The sequence below is a fragment of the Molothrus ater genome, chromosome 22 (genome assembly GCF_012460135.2).
Source record: "Molothrus ater isolate BHLD 08-10-18 breed brown headed cowbird chromosome 22, BPBGC_Mater_1.1, whole genome shotgun sequence".
NCBI classification, from domain to species: Eukaryota; Metazoa; Chordata; class Aves; order Passeriformes; family Icteridae; genus Molothrus; species Molothrus ater.
Genome location: NC_050499.2, coordinates 7303464 through 7327194, shown reverse-complemented (window position 1 = coordinate 7327194; position 23731 = coordinate 7303464). Strand labels below are relative to the sequence as shown.

The window sequence follows — 23731 nt, the reverse complement described above, 5'->3', positions numbered from 1 at the left end:
ATTGATGTTTGATTAAAAGCAGCTCCTTGGATGTAAACATATCAACTTCTCTCAATTGCCAGGGTCCCACGGGAGCTGCACGTAGTCCAGAGCAGGAAAAGAGCACAACAAACCCCCAGAAAACCCCAAGCAGCTGTGAGGATAGCACAGATTGGGCACTGGTGCCTAACACCTGCCCTGCAGCAGCTCTGCAGCTTGCAGAGGATCCACATTGCTTGGGACTGGCTGCAGGGACCTCCACGGGTGGCTGGGGGCTGCTCCTAACCAGTCTGTGATCCCTTCCTGGGTGTGGGGGCATCAATAATGTGGCATCAGCCACAGCTCACTCTGGGCAGACAGGCTTCCTTCGAGGAGAGCTCACCTCCAACACCTCCTGTGCCCTCCATTCTGTGCCCACCAGGGCACACCCCACCCACCCAGCCTCTCCTGGTGCCCACAGCCTTGTTAACAAGGCCACAACCAGAGTTGGTCCCCCTCTCTGGGCAGAGACAAGCCTGGGAACAAAGGGAGCCAACAGCCAGAGCACGCTGCTGTCCCACACCCGGCTGGGGCACGAGCCGCTTGGCAGAGCGCCGGTGACAACTGAATGGGAACAGTGACAAGGGTGACAAGGGCTGTGCCTGCCTCCCTCGCCCCCCTCTTTCTTGTTTGGAGCTGGCTCTGTGATGTTAATTTGATTGCACCCGTCTCAGCTTCCTTTCTACACTGATTAGCTGAGTTTCACCTGAAGCATGAGATTAATTCAAATTGCATGGAAGCAATCAGTTATGCTCGCGCTGTGTGGCAGAGAACTTCCAGAGAGGGCTGTGCCACGACCACGGACAGAGACCCCTCTCCTGCCCCCTGGCTGGGCCCCTGGCACGGGGCAGGCAGAGGAGCCCCCTCCCCAGTGCCCAGGGTGCTGCCGCTCTGGCACAGCGGGCAGGAGCCCGGGGGATGTGACTGTCCCCATCCCACACGCTCCTGACACCCGGGCAGGTGTGCAGCCATGTGCTAAATGGCATTTATCACGCACTGCTGGGCCCCTCACCTGCGCCCAGCCCAGCCTGCCGTGCCCGCGGGCACACACTCGGATACTCCAGCACTCCCTACCTTTCACTCCTCACCTTCTGCGTGCTGGTGAGTTCCTTCCCAAGGCAGGGAAGGACAGGCTGCCATGCTGTGGGAGCCCAGGGGCCGTGGCACCCAGGGACAGGAAAGCCTCAACCCCGTGGGTGACATTCCCAAGCAAATCCGGTGGCTTTTCACACCCACCACCCCCCGACAAAAGCATCACCCAGGTGCTGCTGGCTCTGCCCAGCCCAGGGAACTCAGGCACACAGTGCCCAGTGTGTCACCTGGCTGTCCCAGCTCACCCCTGGCCGTGGTGCCAGGGCAGGGCACGTGTGACACCAGCTGGCTGTGGCACCGCCCTCTCCCCTGCTGACCGCCAGCACGCTTTGTTTGGGCTCTGATTAACTCTCATTTAACTCAGTCCGCAGTGGCCTGACTTTCAGGGAAAGCCAGTGCTGATCTCCCTTTAATTGGGCTGACATTTCACTAAACAAACAAAAACCCCAAAATGAAACAAAACAAAGAGCCCATCTAATGCCTAATTGGCTGTGGCGCTTGGTGTACCTATTCATCCAAACCTTTTCAAAGGCAGCGAGGGCTCCGAGGGCTCCAGGAGATGCAAAAGCACTCGCATAATAAGGTTATGTGCTATTCAAGTCAGCAAGCAACCTGTCCTGGGATGCAATTACAGGAGCTAGCAGGGACACGGCACCAGCCCGGGCTCCCAGACTTGGCATGCTCACTCGGGATTAATCGCCTCGACTTTGTACCTGCACTCATTGAAGTGCCTTGTTTGAAGTGGCTGGGTTTGATTCATCAGTGCAGGGATAAATTAAACAGCTGACAGCGAGGGGAGTGGGAACCTGGGAAGGCAGAGGCTGCGTGGGGAGGGGAGAAGCCCCTGAGAGAAACAGCTGCTGGTGTCAGGGAAGAAAGCAGCAGGCTGGGGAGGGGAGGCCAGGGCTTGGTGGTGACCAGAGTGGGCTGCACGTCCCCTCTGCCCACAGCACCCTGAGTGGGCAAGCAGGGGGATGGTGGCTCCCATGGCTTCACCAGCAGCCTCCATCCCCTCTGGCACAGTGTGCTCACTGCCTCATTTCCAGCATGGTTAAGGCAGAGTTTAGTCCTCCTGAACCCAATCCTGACCCCAGCCCCTCCTGGAGACACCAGGAGTGAGGGTAATTGCTCTGGACCCCCTCCACCATCTCCTTGTGGAGGTTTGAATGCTCCCAGCAGCAACGAGCCCAATAACTAACAGGGAGCTGGCAATTATACATTCTGCTGATAGCAACGGGAGAGCAATCCAATAACACACACAGTTCAAACACGGTGTCTAACAACACTTCCCAGCCCATCCCTGTCAAAGCAGCCCAGCTATTTCCTTTCCTCCTGGATGATGTAGATTGATTGCCTGGTTTTATTAAAGACAAAATGTGTTTAATAGCAAAAGGGAAGCGGGTCCCTGGAGGGGAGGAATCGATGCCCTCCCGTGCCCTGCATTGATCGTAGGGATGCGTGGGGCCGGGGCTGGAGCATGGCTGGTGTGGTTGGAACCCTCAGAACAGAGAGGGAGGCTGTGCCAGACCAGGCTCTGCTGGTGACCCCGTGTCCCACAGCCACCCTCACCGTGCCCAGCTCTGCTCCCCGGGTCACGGCTGTGACCCCGCCAGGAGCAGGTCCCTGTGCCCCTGATGATGCCCCGTGGCACAGCCCTGGGTACCTACTCTTGACGGTGAGGAACATGGACTTGCTGATGTCTGTGCCCACGCCGTTGCTGGCCTGGCAGAGGTAGTAGCCGATGTCCTCCTCCAGCACGTGGCGGATGAGCAGGGAGCTGTTGGGCAGGATCTGGATGCGGCCCGTCAGGGGGATGGGGTGGTACTGCTGGGGGTTGCCACTTCCTGGGAGGGGACACAGAGGCACAGAGCTCAGCTGAGGCACAGCAGCTCTCACCAGGCTTGGAGCTGGGGTGGCCATGCCCAAGGGACTCTCCCCAGTGTGCACTGACATCCCCACACATGCTGTGACCCATCCCTACCTTTAGCGTGCTTCCACATGACTTTGGGAGGGGGGTACCCATCAACGGAGCAGTTCAGCACCCCAGCTTTTCCATAAATGCCATCTTGGTTGTTGGGTTGGACCACAAAGCGAGGAGGCACTGCGGAGTTTGGGAGGAAGGACGGTCACTGCAGGAAAATCCCATCAGATCCCTACAGCTCCCCACTGCCTGTGAGCACGGGGGTGCTGTGGCTCAGCCTTGCTCCTCACCCTGCCAAATCGCCCCTGCTGCCCGCTGTGCTGCCCTCCCTCCCTCCCTTTCCCAGCAGCAGCGGGTGGGATGTGGGGGCTCCAGGCTCACCCCTCACGATGAGCTGCCGCTCCCGGCTGACGGTGGCAGCGTCGTTGCTGGCGATGCAGGTGTAGTTCCCGTTGTGCTTGAGGGACACGCTGGAGATCTGCAGGGAGCTCATGAACTCCTTGCTCTCGATGGTGACCCCAGAGCCAGAGAGGATGACGTGCCCGTCCTTCCTCCAGGTGATGTGGATGGGCATGTCCCCGGAGGACACCACGCAGGGGATGTAGAGGAGCTGTCCGATGGAGGCTGGCGGGAACTCGAAGGGCTGGATCAGAGGAGGGACTGTCGAGGGGAGAGGAGGAGGATGCTGGAGAGCCCATCCCAGGAAAGCCTTCCTTGAGTGAGGATGGGCTGCAGTGGGGCTTGGGGAAGATGCTGTCCCGGGAGGAGAAGCAGCTCAGAAACTAAGACAGGCTTTGATTCCACCAGAACAAGGCCAGGGGACAGCGGGCGGTGCCGTCCAGCAGAGAACAGCAGGAAGATTTCCCCCACCTGGCAGGGCCACCCTGCTGAGAGTGGGATGGAGAAACGCTGACCCTGCACTGGGGAAAGCCCCAGCCACCCCCAGCACGTGCCACCCGAAATTCCACCTCAGCATTTATCCACTCCCAGAAAAGCCTTTATTAGATGGATGCTTTCCTTAAAGGTGCTGGATTCAGAACCAGCCATTATCTTTCTGATAACTTAATTAGGCAACTGCAGCAGCATCTCTGGCAATGTGGGAGGGGGAAGAAAGAGGAGAGAGGGAGACAATTAGCTTAACAAGGCTCAGCACCTGGTAGATGAGATCCTCGTTCTGCAGTCTCCATAATTAAATTAGCAGCCTGCCAATTGTCCCTTCGGCAGCAGGGAGCTGCCCTCCCGTGCAGGCACAGGGGCAGTTCCCTGGACCCCCGTGGTCTTCCCTGGGCTCCCACCTCCCCCCTGTGCCCGTCCTGTCACTCAGGTAGCGCTGCCTGGTCCAGAGCACGGCAAGCAGGGGCTGTCAGTGTCCCCCAGGTGGGAGCCACTGCCATGGGGCAGGCAGGTACAGGCAGGGCTGGCCTGTCCCTCTGCCTGTGACAGCAACGTGGCTCGAGCTGCCAGAGCCATGGAGCCGGTGCTGCCTGTTTTCCATAATTAATGAATAATTAATTGGGAATGCACTGCAGTCTATTGCAGAGCGGGGATGGGCTTGTGGACCACGCCTCTCCAAACACGCCCCTCCAGCCGCTCTCCCTGCTCCAGCTTTCCGCAAACAGAGCTCACAACTCCCCTGTCCTTCCCAGACCTCTTCCCACTGCCATTCTCCTTTCTCCAGAGCTTCCAGGCCCTCGCTTGCCCGCAGCCTGGAGCACCCTGCCCACGGTGCCACCACAGAGCCCATCCCAGCAGCTCCAATGCAGAGGTGGCCCCGTGAGCAGCCTCTGCCTTCCTGTAGGGCAAAGCATCACCCCACAGTGCCCTGGCACTGTGTCAGCCCTGCGCTCCCCAAAACTGCAGCCACCTGAGCCGCGCTGTGTGGGAGCCCCAGGACGGCACCAACACACAGGGGATTAATTCAAACCTTCAAAGATGTCTGCAGGAAGAAGGAGCTGTCAGGGGCACCTTGGAGGAGGCTGGATTTTGGATTGTGCTGCTGGGGAAGTGCAGGGAAGAACCCCCAGCAGCACCCCCGATCAGCAAAGCCCTGTGGAGCAGGGAGGTTTGAAACTGGGATCCTGGGGGTCCCTGGCCAAGCAGCAGCAGCTACACCTGGGCAGGAGCTTCCCTCAGCACGAGGTGGGGATGGGGCCTCATGAGCAGGGCTGCACATCCCCGTTCCTGGGGGGAGCAGTGCCAGAGGGAACTGCAGAGCTTTTACTGTGAGATTGGAAAGAGCTGCGCAACTCACTGGTGGCATTTCACGTGGTCACCAGGCACTTGGGGCTGTAAAAGCTTTATGGTGCTCCTTGTGCTACACAGTTATGTTTATTCACTCCCTGACTCTCTGCTAGGGCCTTTGCTATTCTTTTCCACAGGCCTTTTATCCAGGGGCCAGAGGAAATGAGGAATTCAGCCAGCAGGGCTGGGTGTAAATCTCCCGCAGGGGAATGAAGACGTCTGGCCCGTGCTGCAGCCTGCTCACCTTCCTCAGCCCGTCACCAGCCACTAATCGAGGCAGTAAATCCACTCTGGGAAGGGTTCAGCAGCAGTTCCTTCCCAGGATACACAAATCCTCAGCTGAACTTCAGCATCCTGCACCCTCTGAGGGCACCTCCCAGCGAATGCCATTATTTAAGAGCTCACAAACACCATGAGATGATGTCCCCACATCAGCCCTGCCTGTCCCAAGACAAAACCAACATCTCTGGCCTCTTTCCAAGCCCTGGGGCTCCACATGGGCAGGGATTTATGTGAGGTGAGAAAAGCAGGGCTGGCCAAGCCCTGCAGACCCCAGGGGCAAGAAGACCTCCCTGCACCCCCTCAGACAGGTTACCCACAGCCTCCTCTCCCCTTTGGAAGCCTGCGAGAAGAGCATTAGCTAATCAAGTGGTAGCATCTCTAATCAGCTTGATGCTCTCTCTCTCGCTAACCTGACTCCTAATAAGAAAATGGTGGCTGGGAGGGGAGGGAGGGGGATCAGAGTAAATCCAGCGCACGAATCCCCGCTGGGTGAGAGGCAGGATGACAATTGGCCGGCTCTGTCCCCAGCGCCGCCGTGTTTGTCTGAATGATTTACTGCCAACACCGGGCCGGCGACGGGCGGAGCCGACCCCGCAACTCCCGAGGAGGGGAGATCCGGGAGCTCCCAGCACAATCTCAGCCAGTCACTGGGAGGGAATGCATCCGGCTCAATTCATTAGGACTGATAGCTCCCTCAATGGGGCTGAATAATTGATGGCCTGGAGAAGCTTTTAAGATGTTCTGTGCGCTCGGAAGACCGAGAGTATGATTTTTTTAAAAGCTAGCACACACAGAAAAACATCGGTGAAGGTGATCCAAGCAAAGGTTAGATGTTTTAATACGTTGTGTTTACACCATAAATCCTTGCTCCATCACTTGTAAGGGGAAATGGATACGGCGTGGCTCGGGGCAGTGCTGGCAGCTGGCAGGACCAGGTAGCCCAGCCAGCTCCCGAGGACTGAGCTGCCACACCTGGTGACTACAGAGCACAGCCGCCACCTCGCCATGCAGGCGCTCCTCTGCCTCCATCCCACTGTGGGAGACCCCAAAACCAACCTGGATGAGCTCTCCCTGCCACCCAGGGGAAGCATCCCCTGCCTCTCTCTCACCTTTGACGGTGACGTGGACGCTCTGGCTGATGGAGAGCTGGGGCTGGATCAGCACGCTGCACAGATACTCTCCTTCATCCATGCCTTTCTGCACATCCATCAGCTTCAGCGTGCCGTTCTCAAAGACCACTTGGCGGTGGTTATCGGGCAGCAGCAGGGAGTCCTTGTACCACTTGATGGAGTAATAGGGGTACCCGATGACCCTGCAGTTGATGAAAGTGTCCCTACCCGCGACCGCTGTTATGTTCTTCATGGCACGGATGCTCGGGGGACCTACATATTGGGGAGGAAGGAAGAGGCAGGCTAGGTTAATTCCGAAGGGCCATTTGCTTGCGTGCACATCTGCTGCTATTCCAGAGCGAGCTCCACAGGCAGAGGAGGTGACCAGGGCGCCCTGGTTTGGGTGAGGAGGCAGCACAGGCTCCTCTCAGCTTGTGTGGGGGCAGCTGCTCTTGGCTGCAGCCTCCAGCTACAGCTGCTCTCCCTCACCTACCAACAGGGCTGTGCTCCTGGGACACAGCCACACTTCAAACAGCAATGCCACCGCAGTGCTGGGGGAGCTGAGCCCACACACACCACTGCTGCCCACTGCGGGTGGTCGGGTGGTGTCTGTTCTCTGCTCTGGGCACTGTGCCTGCCCAGGGTGCCTCCACCTGGCTCCTCTGAGCACCAGAGATACGGGAGAGATGGGGAGAGCTCCCCCACCATCACAGCCTGCCTCTGCCTCTCCCAGGAGGAAGCTGCCTGCATTGTGCCAAACATCCTTGGCAAGAGCTGCTGTGGGAACCTGACTTCCACTGGCAAAAACGCTTCACCTCCTTGAACCCCACCTTTCTGTGCCCCCCACTGCCAACCTGCGCGTCACTGAAAAGCCAGACAGCCACCAGTCTCTGTCTGGCTTTGGAGCTGCCTGAGGACTGGGAGAATGCTGCAGGTGAGCCTTTAAACGAGAGGTTTCATGCATCAATAATTACATTGTTCTCCCAGTCGCTGCATAAAATAGCGAAGTAATCTAAAGATTAACCCTGTCTTGACTCCTCATCCTGAGGGTGTAGCAAGATAACAGCTTAACAGGCACTCAGGATCAGCTGATGGACAGTGTTTTTCATTCTAGGACGCGTTAAGAGAAGGAGCAGGAAGAAAGGAATTAGCATCTGGCTCTGTAGCCATGTCTTGGGCCTGTTTGAGGGACATGCTCTGTGCCACTGAAAAAGAAACCCGAATCTTATCTACTGACAGCCCATCAAGAGCTGAGAGAGGGGAAAAAGGGAGACAAGGGAACATCCTCATTGAAAACGCTGCTCTGGCTTCTCCTGGCTGAGGGATGAACTTCCTCCAAATTCAGCAGTAAACGGCAGCAAAATTCCGACTCTCCTGGGATCCCAGCCAAAAAGCCACTAGATCCATTTCAAACCTGAGACACAGACAAACACAGCCCTTCAACCCTCATTCTCAGCAGACAAACAAACGCTCCCTTATCTTGTCTCGCTCCCACCTGTAAGCCTGGGAGCTTTAATTGGGGATTATTAATGGGCAGGGGCTTACAGCATACCCCGTGCCTGAGAGCACTCCCTGGAACACACCGAGCAGCGCGCTGCAGCCGTAATAACACGGTGATTAACGCAGCCATGGCTTTTAGCAGACAAAGAAAATACAGACATGACAAATCAAAGCTCATTTTCCACGATTTCACGTGCTGCCTCATCATCGTTTGTCATGGAGATCCTGGTGCCACCGGGCGCGGTGGCTGCCAAGGAGTGGGGCTCCAGTAGGGAATGGGGGCAGCACAGGGGACCTAGGACACTTCTGGGCCTGCCACCTCCTTCTCCATGGTGGGGTCCCTCAAGGGGTGCCTGCCCACCCTGGCAGACCCCAAGGCAGGGTTTGGCAGAGTGAGAGTGGACCCCAGTGTGGACAGTGCTGCCCTTTGACTCTGCAAAGCCAAGCCTCAGCTCTCCAAGCCTCTGGAATCGCTTCCCACTTTGTTAAACTCCCTGCTTTAGGCATCAGAGAAGCTCAACCCTGCAGGCGTGCGAGGAGTGTGACAGGGCTCAGGGGGTGAGGCTGGGGTAGCCAGGGGAAGAAGAGGGAGAGGCGAGGAGGAGCGATCAGCTGGGGAACAGAAGAACCAAAACCAAAAAAAAAGCCCAGTAAAAGTCCTATTCTGATATTTAAAAGTAGACAGGCACCTCTTACGTTTATTCGCGCTTGGTATTCGGCGCTGCCCACCGAGTTCCGCGCGGTGCACCGGTACACGCCGCCGTCCTTGATCTGCGGGCTGCTGACGTTCATGTGGCTGACGGTGGTGCCATCAGACATGGTGTACTGGTTGGAGCGGTGCCCGCTGTCCCGCGGGATGGGCTCGTCGTCCAGCGCCCAGGTGACGGTGGGTGGCGGGGCCCCCTTGGCGGCACACATCAGGGAGAACTGCTCCCCGGGGTTGACCACCTTCTCGCTGAAGGAGGAGACGATGCGGGGGGTCCCATCTGGGGGGCACCCAGCGGGACGGGGGTCAGGGAGCGGCAGCCACGGGCAGCAGCAGTCACCCGCCAGCAGGATGGCACTGAGCTCCCACCCCAGGTTCAGCCGGGACAGGAGCCCCGCTGGTGACACGTGCATGGCTGTGCCGGTGTCCCTGTGGCAGGGAGATGCAGACAGGGGCGAGGGGACACAGATGCCAGCTTGAGGGGACACCTCCCTCAGCAGAGCCCATCCCTTATCCAAACACTCGGTGGGCTGGATCAGGGAGGGCTGCCTAGTGAATGGGCTGCCCAGGGGCTGGGGATGGCAAGTCAATACTTATTTTGGTCCTTCCCTGTCCCAGCCATGCCTTGCCCCTGCAGACAGCACACAGGGCCCAGGAACAGGCTGGCAGCAGCCTCAGGACCCCCACCCCTATGGGTCTCCCTGCCCCCCAGCCATGCACAAAGCATCCCCTCAGAGAGGGGCAGAGGAAGGAGTCCCCAGCCCGGGAAGCCAGCTCACCCTCCAGCGTGATGATGGAGAAGTCCTGTGCCGTCTGGGACTTGCGGGTGGCGAAGCACTGGTAGGCGCCGGAGTGGCTCTTCTGGGCGGCCGTGATGAGGAGGGTCTCGTTGCTGATGCCCCGGATGGAGATGTAGTCATCCACCACCACCAGGTCCGTGTTGCGGTACCAGCGGATGACGTACTCGGGGGACCCGCTGAGGGCACAAGACAGGATGACGGTGCTGCCGATGCCCGTTTTGAGCTTCTTTGGTGTGAGGGTCACACGCAGAGGGTCTGTGAGAGAGGGAGAGGCGTTGGCAGTGCCGCGGGAGGCGGCTCATCCCCGCTGAGCGCTCTCCACTCCTCCTGCCCCGGCAGCGCCAGCCCGGCTGCGCTGTAAATGTCACCGCACAATGAGGCAGGTGGCCCTGCCACTGTCCCCGCTGCTGGCAGCCCCTGCTTTCAACAGCAGCTCCAGGCCCCTGGCAGGGGTACGCTGGGGAGGTGGCAGGATGGCTGGAAGAGGACGTGGTCCGTGTGACAGGCACAGTGCTGGGCTGGGGACACACCAGGCTGGCTCTCAGCAGGCTGATGATGCCCGGCTGGCACCGTGCTCCAGGTAAGGCAGGCACAGTGCCTCTGGTACTGCCAGGATCCCGGTGACAGGAGGAACCCCCAGGAAAACAGCACGTGATAAATACTTGGCCTGCCCAGATGGTATTTACTGTTTGGCTAGGGCTTATTTTATGTAAATCGACATAAATTTTATGTAAATCAACAAAGCAAAGCACAGAAGCACCCAACACGTCGGACATGTGCAAGACAGTGGCTTCCAGCGAGCCAAACAGTGTGCCAAAACACAAGGCTGTTGTTTATACAGCTGTATAAACCTCTAAAGCTGAATACTGATCAAGGCTTTGCGTGTCAGAAGGCAGCAGGACTAAGCCCCCCACCGCTCCTCCCGCCGGCTCTCACCTATGACCGTGAGGGTCCCCGTGACCTCTGCGGAGCCGAAGGTGTTGGTCACCTCGCAGATGTAGGTGCCGCTGTCCTCCACGCGCAGGTCGCTGATGGTCAGCCCCGTGATGCGCTTGCTCCAGCGGCTGTCGGCGGGGAGCGGCCGCCCGTCCTTGATCCACCGCACGGCCGGGTTGGGGTAGCCCGAGGCGATGCAGGGCAGCTCCACCAGCCGGCCCGCCTTCACCTCCCTGGACTGGAAGCTGTCTAACATGGTGGGGATGGACTCCGCCGGGTCTGGGTTGGGAGAGGAACTGGGCTCACCCGGGGAAGAGGAGGAAGGGAGGTGTTTCAGGGACACTGGGATGGTGACAACGCGCCCAGCCAGCACCATCCACGAGAGACTGGCTCTCCCCACTCCCCTGAGCTGCTGGCTCTGCCACAGAGGAGTGCAGGATGCACCCCGTTATCCTTGCTGAGCACGGGGTGCCCTGTCCCACCCGGCCAGCGCAGCCCTTGGCAGCCAGGACAGCAGGCTGAGGTGGGAGGAAAACCACATCCTAAATAGCTGATGGGAGGAATAAACTCAGCATCGGAGGAATTACTCAAGGTGACACCTAATTGGTGCAAAATACACAAATTTTGTGGCACATTTCAAAATTTACAAGCAAAAGGGCCCATCAGGCAGCTGGGAAAGTAGAAAATTAATCACTAAGTCTCAGGCGTGAAATTAAATTCCAGGGGAAAGAAACCTCTTTCATTACTCCCAAGCAGAAGTAAAACGCCGTGACGTGTAAATAATGACAGCGACCGGGAGGGGACCGGGCCAGATCGGAGCGCTCGGATTGGGGTGATCCACCCGGGACGCCCAGGCACCGCCGGGACGCGCGGCAGGACGGGCACGGCTGGACCCCGGCTCCCCGAGAGGCAAGATTCGGCAAGGCCCGCATCTCTTCCGTGCCTTCCGGGGGTTAATTCGAGGAGCCGGTGCGGGAGCACCCGAGGATGGGAGCAGCATATGGCAGGGAGCGGGAGCGCCGCGCCGAGCGGCTGCGAGCCGGGCGAACTCCCTCCCTCCCTCCCTCCCTCCCTGCCGAGCGGAGTAATTTGGGCAGTGAGCGGAGCCGGGAGCGCCCCGAGACACCCGGCACTCCGGACTGCACTGCCTCCGCCGCAGTATCGCTTGCATGTTCGTCACATCGCGTCAGGCTGCTCACATCGCGGGCTGTCACATCGCATCGCCGCCCGCCCCGTCGCCTCCCGCTCGGGGTGACGCGCGGCACCGCCACCGCCGCGCCCGGCCAGCCGGGGGGCTGCGGGCTGGGGGGCACGGCCCGGCCACTGCCGGAGCCCCGCGCAGCCCCCACGGCCCCTCCCGCCCCGCACCGGGATGTCCCCGGGCTGCGGGGACCCGAGGCGGCGATGCCGGCGCTCCCTGTGCGGGGCGGCAGCGCCGCGGGCGAGAAGGGGCGGCAAGAAGGGAGCGGGCAGCGGGCAGGGCTGGGCCCCCTCCCGGGCACGGGGCCCGCCCCCCGCCCACGCCGGCAGCCGCACGGGCTCACCTGAGACGGAGAGGCGGGCGCCGTTGCTCTGCCGCGTCTCCCCGCTGTACTTGTGCTTGGTGATACACCTGTAGGTGGACAAGGCATCTTCCTTCTGCACGTCCGATATGTACAAACCTCCATAAGAAGTAATAAAAAACCTATTTTCTGGAGACACAAAGGGAGGAGAAGAGTGAGCGAGCCTCCCCTGGCCCCAGACTAAGCACCCGGGTCAGGCAGAGCCCCTGCACTCCGAGCTGGCACCGGAGCTGTGGCAGAGAAAGACGGACCCTGCTCCACCTCCCTGCACCCTCACCACATCGGGGTGCAGCTCTGGCTGAAGTTTCAGGCAGGCTGGTGAAGTTTGGTGAGACACAGGAACCTCGTGTGTGCAACAGCAGCCCCGGCGTTTGTGGGCACCGCCTCCCTCCATCACTCCCTCGGGCGAGCACACACACCTGCCCGGGTGTAAGCACACACACCTGCCCCGGTGTAAGCACACACACATGTCCGGGTGTAAGCACACACACCCAGGTGTAAGCACACACACCTGCCCCGGTGTAAGCACACACACCCAGGTGTAAGCACACACACCTGCCCGGGTGTAAAGGTGGCTCTGGGTGTCTCCACACGCCCCTGGACCCGGAGCTCGGGCTCGGGCGGGCCGTGGCTGCAGAGGGGGAGCGGGGCGGGTGGCACAGCCCCGGCACACGCTGCTCCGCCGCCGTGCCACGCGCTCCATGGCAACGCGGCAATTAAAAGTGAATCCGTCCCGCTGAGTTAATAATTAGCTTAACTTACTTAGAATCGTGTGAAAACAAATAAGGGCTTGAGCTGATGTTGGAGCCCCGGAGGAGGGTGGCAGGAGAGCAGCCCCCTCAGGCCAGCTGGTTTTGGAGCCTGGCACAGGGGGAAGGAGTCTTTGGCTGGCTCCTGACCCCTGTAATTCATCATGAATTATAACAGTAATTAACACCAATAGAAAGGCCTGTGTAGTGGCTACATGGAGAGCAGGATAAGCCGAGGCTCTGGAGAGGCTCCCTGCCTACCTGGAAAGCACTTTGCCCTGCCCCTCCGTGCCAAGCAAGGCTTTCACCCCCAGCTCTGTGGGGCTCTGGGGTTTATTCCAGCACCAGTCTCAGCTGGGATGGGATGCTCCATCTGCTCGGCTGCACCGTGCTGCCAGCCAAACCACCCCCTACCAAACCCCACGGCTGCAGAAGGTAATTTAGTGCAGCTGAATGCTCAGAGTGAAAACCTTTAAACCCAGCCTCTAAATCAGCAACATCTGCAAATGGCTCCCTCAAGCCCTGCACAACGCCTGCTAAGCCAGGATCTAGCTGATGAGGCCAAACAACTGTTTCTACTTCCAGCACCTTTTGGAAGCACCTGGATAGTCTCAGTTTAGGCAAGAAGAAAGCTCCATGGTCAAATTCAGGAGTGCAGAGTAAGCACGAGTGAGAGAGGATGAGAGGCAAATGCTCCCAGAGCACTCTGGCTCCCACAGCCTGGGCATGACCCCAGGCCCAATTCCCTGCAAATTCTGCAGGTGACAGAGCAGCAGAAAGCAGGGATCCTCACCCAGGGAACCAGGGAGTGTCCCTGGCACAAGCCAAGGCAATGGCAGTGCCGGGCTGTGCTGGCATTGGCATCACCATTGCAGCCGTGGCTCAGCCAGATGCGAGTGTTTGACTCCAACTGCTCCACACAAGGCAGTGAGGGACTCCAAACAGCACAGAAACAGCAAACAATTAATCACAACGCCAGTCAGCTGTGGCTAACAGAGGCACAGGCGCTGCCAGGCTGGCACCCCGTGCTGATGCTCCCTGGGAGCAGCGGGAGCAGCCCCAGCCCCAGGAGCTGCCATCCCCACACCTGCAGCAGCACCGCTGGGACTCCATCCCTTCACCAGCCCAAAGCTCCGTGCCGTGGCGTGTCGGCCCCAGCATGGCAGCACGTGCCCCGCAGCAGCCCGCGGCTGGCACCGGCGGTGCAGGATTCGGGGATTTGGGCTCCACCGCCAGCGGGAGCCGCCCCGGGCTCTGTGCGACCCCCGCGGAAGGGCCGGGGGAGTGGTCCCACAGCACCGCAATAAGATGCAAATCAAACATTAATTTTTCATCTCCCATCAAACCAGTAAGCGGAGAACATCGGCTGCACTGGAGTTTGAGATGGGGGGAGCCGGTTTCCATGGAAACGGGGCTGTGTTTTGCGAAGTGCTGGCAGCCCCAGCCCACACCCTCACACGCGGCCGTGCCTGGGGATCCACAGCCCTGTGCTGCCGTGCTCCGGGCTGGGAACAAAGCCTGGTGCCCGGGATCCAGGCTCTGCATGGGGCTCCAGCCACAACAACTTCCCCGCGGACAGGAACGGGCAGAAACCCTGCGGGTTTAGCATCCACATCCCCACCGTGGAGCGACAGGAGGCATCTGCCTCTCGCCCGGTGTGGTGACACTGTTCCATCCCGTGTGAGATCCACCCAGCTGACAGCACAGCTTCCTTCCACAGCTTCCTTTGCCTTTTTTTTTTCTTTTTTTTTTTTTCCTGGGAGGGGACAAGTGCCTCTGTCGAGGAACGTTCTGCTGGCTCAGGGGAGATGCTCAGGGGCTGTAACTGATGTGACAGCTCCAACAGACCTCACCCAAGTGACTTCTTGCTGAGTTTGCCAGGCAGATTAACGTCGCAGGGCTCCAAACAAAATCAGATCTCTCTGCCCGCCAGGAGGTGGAAAGGCTTTGCAGGAAGCAGAGGATTAAGCGCGTCTGTGGTCAGGCTGATGCACCTCTAATTACTCTTCCAGCTAGACCTGAGCTGCTACCTTTGGAGATACCAAAGCCCTTGGATCAAACCAAGATCCCAGCACGAGCTAAATTCCACCTAAATTCCCAGGACCTGGCCCTCACCTGGGGAAAGCATTACGGTGAGAGGGGGGCTCTCCTGCGTGGTCACGCTGAGTACACACACACCCCTCCCACACCCAGCTGCCAGTGGTGGCCCTGAAACCCCAGCATCATTCCCAAGGGGCTCCCAATTCCAAGAGAAAGATTACAGCCAGTGCAGGTTACCAGCTCCTGCTCAATCCAACATAGATTTATCAAAACAACGGGGTCAGGGCTGCAGGAGGGAGCACGCTTAGAGTTCATAAGACTAATGAGATAACTTTCCCCTGCTACTGCTGCAGAATCAATAGGTGCCAGCGTTTATGAATTAGCCATACTCGGAGCATGAGCATCTCAAGGCATCCCAAACAAATCCAATAAGTGTTTGCTGCTATTTGCGGCCGCGTTTAAAGTGACAAACGCCTCCCGGGGGAAGGCATGGAGGGGGAAGCCCCAAAGAGCAAAGCCTGTAATTTTCCACCGCTGCCACAGTGACACTTTTCTGCTGTGGCTGCTGCTCCAGGATGCCATTTGCCCGGCATGGAGCTCGCCTCGGGACAAGGAACATCCACAGCAAACCCAGCCAGGATGGGAACTCCTGCCCGCCCATGATCACCACCTCCCTCCCGGGGACAGCACAGCCCTGGGACCAGCGCCCAGCAGAGCAGGGGCACAGGAGGGGGCTGGCATCGGTGCCCATGCACCAGAGCTGCCTTTCATCTCAGCAGGCTGAGCCCAGCTCGTGCCACAGCAAATGCTGAGAGCAGAGGGGGCCTGGGCCGGGCACTGAGATTAAAGCTCCCTGCATCCCTCCCCGGCGGAGATGTTAAAGAGGAGCTGTGAGCTGAGCCCGATGCAAATTTCATAGGACCTGCGCAAATCTGACAGATTTATTTACGTGTTTGCCTGCCGTGGGGATGCCAGGGGAGCTGCAGGGCCGTCGCTGCTCGCAGCCCGTCCAAAGGCAGCGGAGCTCTCCGGCAGAGCCGGGGCCGCAGAGCTGGGAGCTCAGCCAAAGGTTCCCACCTGGAGGAGTCCCGGGCATTTGTAACGCGAGTGGCGCCAGCTGAGCCCGCAGCTCGGGCTCCTCCTCATCCTCCTCTCCTCCTCATCCTCCCCCAGGAGCAGTGCCCCTTTCCCCTTTCCCCTTTTCCCGATGGTTTCTGCGGGAGTCAGGGCAGAGGGAACAGCAGAGGAGGGGTGGAAATCGGGCAGTCGTGACGGGCTCTCCACCTCCCCTCCCTAATCTCCTTAATAAGCGTGGCTCCATCTCCTCCCGTTCCAGGATTAACACCCATCTCTCATTCTCCTCCCGCAACAAGATTTTATTTCTAATTACGCTGTAATAAAACTGGGCGCGCTCCCAGGGCTCCTTCCAAATGACTTGTCGACACTCGGCGAGATTGAATCCTACTCGGGCCGTTTCCGGCACCTCTGACGGCTATTCATTAGGCATGCATGAGGGAGAGGGCTTAAGAACAGAATTACATTTAAATGGCTTTTCTGAGAGGGAGACGTGAAACAGGAGAAGAAAAAGCAGGAAAGGTTTACAAGGAGGGTGTCACTGTCACCTCCGTGTCACACTGCTGTCCAGCAGCTGTTTGTGCCAGGTCCCCATTCCCGGGGCTCTGGGGATCTGACAAACCAAAAAGTCCAAAAGGAAACACTGGAGGGGATTTCTGAGCATCCAATTTTTGCAACAGGATGGCAACCAGGGACATGTGTCACTGACCACTGCCACCCTGCCCTGGGGGTGCCCAGGACACTGCACACCGGCTGCTGTGCTAGTGGAGAGGTTTTCCAGCAAAACCAGGGGATTTTCTTCTCAGGCCTTAGGAAAACACACCAGAACAAATTATGGGCATAATCAGGAGCTGGCACTGCCAATCCTGCATCCTGAGCAGCCAGCACGTGGCTGCAGTGGAGCACCGTGAGCACCGTGTTTCCCTGATGCTTTCCACACCGTGTTTCCCTGATGCTTTCCACACCGCGTTTCCCTGATGCTTTCCACACCGTGTTTCCCTGATGTTTTCCACACCGCGTTTCCCTAATATTTTCCACACCGTGTTTCCCTGATGTTTTCCATCCTCACCGGACTCACTGGCAGCGGGCAGCCTCTGCTGCCTCCCAGATCCAGGCTCACGAGTCGGCAAAATTGGGCAAACAGATGTTAGGAAAGATCTCTCTCTATTAGCTGCCTCGGAAGTGAGGTATCCTGCAGGGCTGGCAGGAGTTATTAAATCAGGAGTCATTATTTACCCAAGGGCCAGTCTTGCGAGTCATGTTCCTAGAAGTAAATCCGGAATTATGCTGCCCACGGAAATGGATTCACACGGGTGTGAGGGAGAGCACAGTTTGCCTCTCCGGGTTTTGATCCACCTCTGAGTCACCGGAGCGCTTGGCAGCGAAACCCAGCAGTGTTTGGGGACACTTGGGTTTGTTTGCGTAAGCGACTTTGGGAGTGGCACACTTTCACCGAACCAGAGCACGCAGGAGGAGGAGGAAGAGGAGGAGGAGGAGGAGGAGAATCCCCTGGTGGGGACCATGGTGCCGGGGCTTGCCCATGGAGCAGCCCCTGTCACCAGCCACGCTGGCAGTGCCAAAGGAGGAGGAATTAATCTCCCGAGGTGGTCCGGAGCCGCCTAATACCGGCAGAAAATTACAGAACAGGATGAAGAGCATTACAAAATGAATAGGAGGGGACTAGAGATTTCCATGGCTAATCCTGTTAACGAGACAATTTCTTATCAAACTCATTATGTGGTGGAAAGCAGCGGGGAGGGAGGGGCTGGGCAGGGAAGCTGGGGAGGGGGAGGCGATGCCGGGCAAAAGGCAAAAGGCATTCCCGGAGCATCGGGACACCGGCAGCGGAGCGGGGCAGCTCCGAGCCCGGCTCACCCCGCCGCACCACAGCCAGGGTTGTATTTGTATTTCCGAGCGGAGCTGAGCATTGCTAGAGTGACATTTAGCACAAAACAGTGCCGTCTGCTCCGGCTCCTTCAGCAGCCCTCTCCCAGCGCTGAGCTGCAGCGAGCTGGGATTACGGCAGGCATAAAAACGTATAAAATCCACCAAGAGAACACTCAATTCAAAACGGGATTTTTGGAGCGCCGTTTTTTTCTTTTTCTTTTTTTTTTTTTTTTTTTTTTTTTTATTTTTTTAAACCTCCTGTTACGACGAGTCTCGTTTTCCTGGAGGAAGCCAAAGTAAATGCTGCGGTCCCCAGGCTGGACCTGTGTGCCCAGCGCAGGGTGCCGGGGAGCTGGGCAGGGGCTGTGCCCGCGGCCCCTCCGTGCTCATTCCCGCATCCCGCATCCCTCATCCCCCATCCCGCATCCCGCATCCCGCTCAGCCACGCACCAGCACAGCTGAGCAGCCTGGCGTGGAAAAACGCGGCTGTGGCTGAGTGATTCCCAAAAATCCTCACCAGCCCCTCCATCCCCTGCCCCCGAGAATCAAGGGGGGGGGTGGGGGTTTCGCCGCTACTTTGTGCACAGCATTTAATTTTCTTTTTTTCTTTTTTTTTTTCATTTTTTCATTTGCTATTTAAAAAACCGCGGAACTAGTCAGATTTCATGCTAATGAGGAGAAAATCTGGATCGAGGACTGTGCAAAAATTTGCATCTCAAAGAGGAAAACAGGAAGTCGCTAAGAAAGGAAATTCCACGCAGAGGTAGCGGGTATGGCCATAATTAGGCTAATGCTGCCTGTGTTCTGTCAGCTCGCTTCCATCAGCCCCGGGCTGGCAGGGGACAGCAGACCTCCCTGCCACCACGCCGTGTTCCCTGCCACGGCTGCCAGCCCTGAGAGGGATGCTGAGGGATGCTGGGCACCAGGCTGGCACTGCGGGACAGAGGATGGCACGGGAGGGAGGATGGCATGGGAGGGAGAATGGCACGGGAGGGAGGATGGCACGGGATGGAGGATGGGATGGGAGGGAGAATGGGATGGGATGGAGGATGGGATGGGATCGAGGATGGGATGGGAGGGAGAATGGGATGGGATGGAGGATGGCACAGGATGGAAGATGGCACGGGAGGGAGGATGGCAGGGATGGAGGATGGGATGGGATGGAGGATGGTGTGGGATGGATTTCATGGCATGGATGGTGTGGGATGGATGGCACGGGATGCAGGTTGTCACGGAATGGAGCACGGAACAGGGAATGTGGTGGCCACAGTGCCCTGGGCAGGATGGCTCACAAAGAATCTGGAGATTCTCTGACAGCACCTCCAAGGCCATGGCACTGCCCACAGCCAAAGGGAGAAACCCCCACGACCCCAGCCCCAGGTGCGCAGCCCCAGCCAGGTGAACCCAGCCCCAGGTGCGCAGCCCAAGGCAGGAGAACCCAGCCCCACCGCCTGCCTCAGCACACAATGAGCCGTCGCTGTCCCCCATCTTGAGAGGGGCTGATTTGCAGTTTTGCATCAATTTTCCTGTTTTTTTAATTGGGTTTTGCTGCCGCTGCAGACAGTACTGTGCAAACAATTCTGAATGGCTCGAACCAAGATATTTGCTCATAAAAATCCATCACCGGCACCGAGAATGACAGAAATGGAAAATGCCTAATGAAAACAAAGGGGAAAACAACAGGTACCCTGGTCCTTCGCCATCCATCACCAACCTTGGATTATTGATGGGAGGGGGAAAAAATTCTCCCATCTGCAATCAAATCTTGAGAAATCTTGAAAAGCCAAACACCACACAGGCGGAAATTCTTTGCCCCCACTTCAGTCTGCAGGAGTTTCGCCATAATTATAATAAGAGTGAGGCTGCTGGATAACATGAGAATTATTTTCCCCACTTACATTGTCAAATGATCATTTTGCCCTGCAGTGAAATCTCAATAATTATAATGCCGAACCGTGAAAGAACAAAGAAATAAAAAAAGCAGTGTTTTCTTCCAGGGAGCGGGGGGAGGGGGGAGCCGCCATTGCAGAACTCAGAGTGCATCCTTCCTCTAATTATCCTTTCCAGGGCTCTGCATCCCTCACCCTTTCCCCACGGCCTGAGCCCCCCATAACTCCCTCAGCTGGAGGGGCTTGTGTGGATGGGAGCAGCCCAGTGCGGCAGAGCTTCCCCACTGAGGAGAGAAGGGGGAGCATGGTGTGGGCTCCCCCCAGCCCCAGTGCCAGCCCCAGCCCTGCCAGGAGCTCCCCTCAATGCTGCCCACGGGGTGTAGGGGCTGCCGTGGCCAAGCCAGCCGTGGCTCAGCATCCCTTCACACCCATCCCAACACCGACAGCCCCTGGGCAGGGGAGAAGCAAGGAGAGAGGAGAGAAAGGGGACAGAAAGCAGAGGGGGGCGTGGGGGGGTAAAGGAGGCGAGCAAGAAAAACAAGACGACAGAACGCTTGCTCCACAGCCCTCGGCTAAATTACAAACCAGTTTACTGAGGTGGAAAGCTGCAGTGAGCTGAGGAGGAATATGTGGAAACCATCTGCAGATTTAAAAATAATCTATTTTACGATCACCCTCGAACATATTCTTTTGCAGAAACCAAATAGGATTTGTTGTTGTTGTTTTGTGCAAACTGTTAGGGAAAAATTACTAGAAACATGCAGGGGGTTTTGCCTTCTTGAGTACTGAGAGGCTAAATATGCCCTTCCTTATGTTTAGAATAGTAACAGTCATCTTAAAATTAACTTGGTCTGCATCAGAGCTTAAAACAGTTGCAATTCAGAGCCTGCAAAAGCAGGACAAACCTGTGCTGGGATATCTAGCGCTTGGAGCTGACAGATGTCTTCCTACATACAGTAAATATAGGTCGTCTTTTCCTACCCAGAGAACTGTAGATCTTAATTAACCAGGCCACTAGCAGCATATGTAATGATTTTTTTCAGCTTGCTAAGTAAACCCTCCCGTGATGAGAGGGAAGGGAAATGAGAGGCACGTGAGAGGGACCCCCTCTCTGTGTGCCGCGGTCAGCGCAGCCCTCGTGCCGCTGTTATTTCACGCTATAAAATCTGGCTAACGAGATGGGAAGGGTGTGCAGTGCCACATCCCCCTGCCTGTGTGCAGCCCAACAGTGCCCAGCCAGCCCTGAGCCTGAGCCCTGAGCCTGAGCCCTGAGCCCTGAGCCTGAGCCTGAGCCTGATCCTGAGCCCTGAGCCTGAGCCTGATCCTGAACCCTGAGCCCTGATCCTGAGCCTGAGCACTGAGCCCTGAGCCTGAGCCTGAGCCTGAGCCTGAGCCCTGAGCCTGAGCCCTGAGCCCTGAGCCCTGAGCCTGATCCTGAGCCCTGAGCCTGAGCCTGAGCCTGAGCCTGAGCCTGAGCCCTGAGCCCAGCTTTGCTGGCAGGGGCTCCACAGACTAAACCACGCTTCACCTCCTAAACCACTCCTGGATTAAATTATCCCTGGGCTCAGAGGCAAATGAGCTAATGAAATTCATGCTGCATTATGATAAAGTCATGCCCAGCCCTCGTGGAGGGGCAGTGGGCACTGGGGTGGGTGAGGGCAGGTGGCACAGCCTGTCACCCCCAGGCACAGCGCCCCTGCCACCCCCAGGCACAGTGGCCCTGTCACCCCGAGGCACAGTGGCCCTGTCACCCCCAGGCACAGCGTCCCCTGTCACCCCCAGGCACAGTGGCCCTGTCACCCCCAGGCACAGCGTCCCCGTCACCCCCAGGCACAGTGGCCCTGTCACCCCCAGGCACAGTGGCCCTGTCACCCCCAGGCACAGCGTCCCCGTCACCCCCAGGCACAGTGGCCCTGTGCTCAGGGCTGAGCCTGGGCTGGCCACATCCCAGCCCTGGCCCAGAGGAAGGCCAAAGCTGGGTGAAGTTTTACCAGACCCTGCCTGAACGAGTGCACCCCGAGAGCCCCTGCCCTCCCAGCAGCTCTCACATGCAGGGTGTTCTGAACTGGTTTATAAAACCACTGGATTGGGAGGGAGGGAGGGAGGGCAGAGCCCACATCCTCACACACTCTGTGTTCCTACAGCCAGAAGTGTGCCTGGCAGGGCAAGGACAGCACACAGAGCTCTGTAAAGGGCAGGACTCGTGCAGGCTCTCCAGAAAAAAGCTATTCAGAGACTGCTGGAAGGAGTCAAGGTCAGAAACTCTCTGTGCAACGTGGAAAACTGCAAGAGAGCTGCACACCACTGCCCTGCACAGGCTCTGAAAGAATCCTGCCGAAGCCGAGGCCTTGTTTTGATCTGACGAGAGAACCCAAAAGCCTCCCAGAAGCAGCGGTGTCACCTGAAGCTCGGGGGTGAAGCGGGACGGTGCCGTTCGCTGCCGTGGTCCCACGTGTCCGGGCACGGTGCCTCCCATCCCCTCCTCCCCTCCCTGCTGCTCGCTGGGGAAAAAAATTCAGCGAGCGCGACTGGAACAAAGAGTAGAACTTCCTCCCTGCTCATTAGTGCTGGAAAAGCAACAGAAAAAAAATCCCCAGGACATAACCTCCTCTTCAGCTCTGAAGTCTGAGCGGCTTGGAGAGGGTGGTTGGATTTATTCTTTGCCTTTCACCTCGCTGGAATTGGCCTGCACGTTTTGATTGTGGAGGCTCAGAGAGGAGCCCACGCCGAGGAGGGGACCCCAGACCCACTCACCTGGAGAGCTGGCTCTGCACAGCCACAGATTCCTGCCACTTTATAGATTCCAGCGATTCCCCCAGCAGCTGCTGCCTTGGAGGCTGGAGGCAGCTTGGCACAGCTCCCAGTGACCCTCCCCGGCCCCTGGGACACTCTGCTCCTTCCTCCCTGTCTCCCACCCTCCAAAGGAGGTGACTCCAGAAGAAAACCACTTCTCCTTGTGTTCCCTGCAGCCAGGAGCACTCGTGGGGCTGGTGGTAGGAGAGTAGGGAGGTGTGGGGTGGGACGGGGACATCCCTGCTCCCACCTCCCACCAGCGAGCAGCAAACACTGACTGAAGTGTGCGTGAGCCACAGCATCCCTTTGGAAAGGGCCAGAAGGGAGCGAGGTCCCTGCAGCCACAAAAGCCAGCAGCGTGCCACCACGAGCCCTCCTCCATTCCCTCCCATTCTCCAGAGCTGCAAAGGTTCAGAGGGAGCTGGGGAGCTGCACAGGTTCCCGGGGGGAAACAACCCTGGTGTTCCACCAGAGCCAGGGCACAAATCCCTGCAGAGCATCTGCCAGGGCAGGGGCTGCACGGGCAGCTGGCAGCAGGAGCAGCCCCCTCTGCACCACACATGATCCCCTGCAGCTTATCAATAATTATTAAGACAAGGCAAATGGATGCTGACCTAGTTAGATGTTCAAGAAGAAAAGCAGCCCCAGTGGCTTTGTTTAGCAACCTGGCAGTCCTGATGGAGGCAGGCCTGGCACAGACCCTTCCCATCAAAATAATTCCCTCCTGGCATCAGGGAGCCTCTGGGCATTGTGAGGAACAGTTGAGGCTTCAAAGCCAGCAGGGAAGCACTCAGAGAGTTCACAACGTGACCTCAAAACCTTTCTGGGCCAGAAGAATTGGTGAGGTGCTGTGGGATGCAGCACAACCCCCTGGACCCAGCTCTGAGCAGCTCCTTGGACACCACAGGCACAGGGAACAGAGATCCTGTGTCCTCCTGACCCTGACACAACATCCCTGAGCTCGACTTTGGCAGTCCAGCCCTGCAGTCAGGTGTGATTTCCTAGCAACGAGCAGCGCGGGGCTGGGGCAGCTCACCAGGACAGCAGCGGCCTCTGCATGACTCCAAGCCCTTAAATGAGGTGAGATCCTGTCACACCATGCTGTCACCTGCCTCCCAGGAGTTCAGGGGAC

General features: G+C 58.1%; 1 protein-coding gene across 1 annotated transcript in view; it reads right to left on the bottom strand.

Moving 5' to 3' along the window:
• Window positions 1–23731, bottom strand: part of DSCAML1 (DS cell adhesion molecule like 1) — a 99918-nt gene that overhangs the window by 17480 nt on the left and 58707 nt on the right. Inside the window, 8 exon segments of the mRNA XM_036397512.1 lie at window positions 2778–2954; window positions 3092–3211; window positions 3413–3691; window positions 6664–6936; window positions 8853–9149; window positions 9649–9924; window positions 10606–10884; window positions 12150–12296. Of these exon segments, the coding sequence (XP_036253405.1) occupies window positions 2778–2954; window positions 3092–3211; window positions 3413–3691; window positions 6664–6936; window positions 8853–9149; window positions 9649–9924; window positions 10606–10884; window positions 12150–12296 (1848 nt within the window).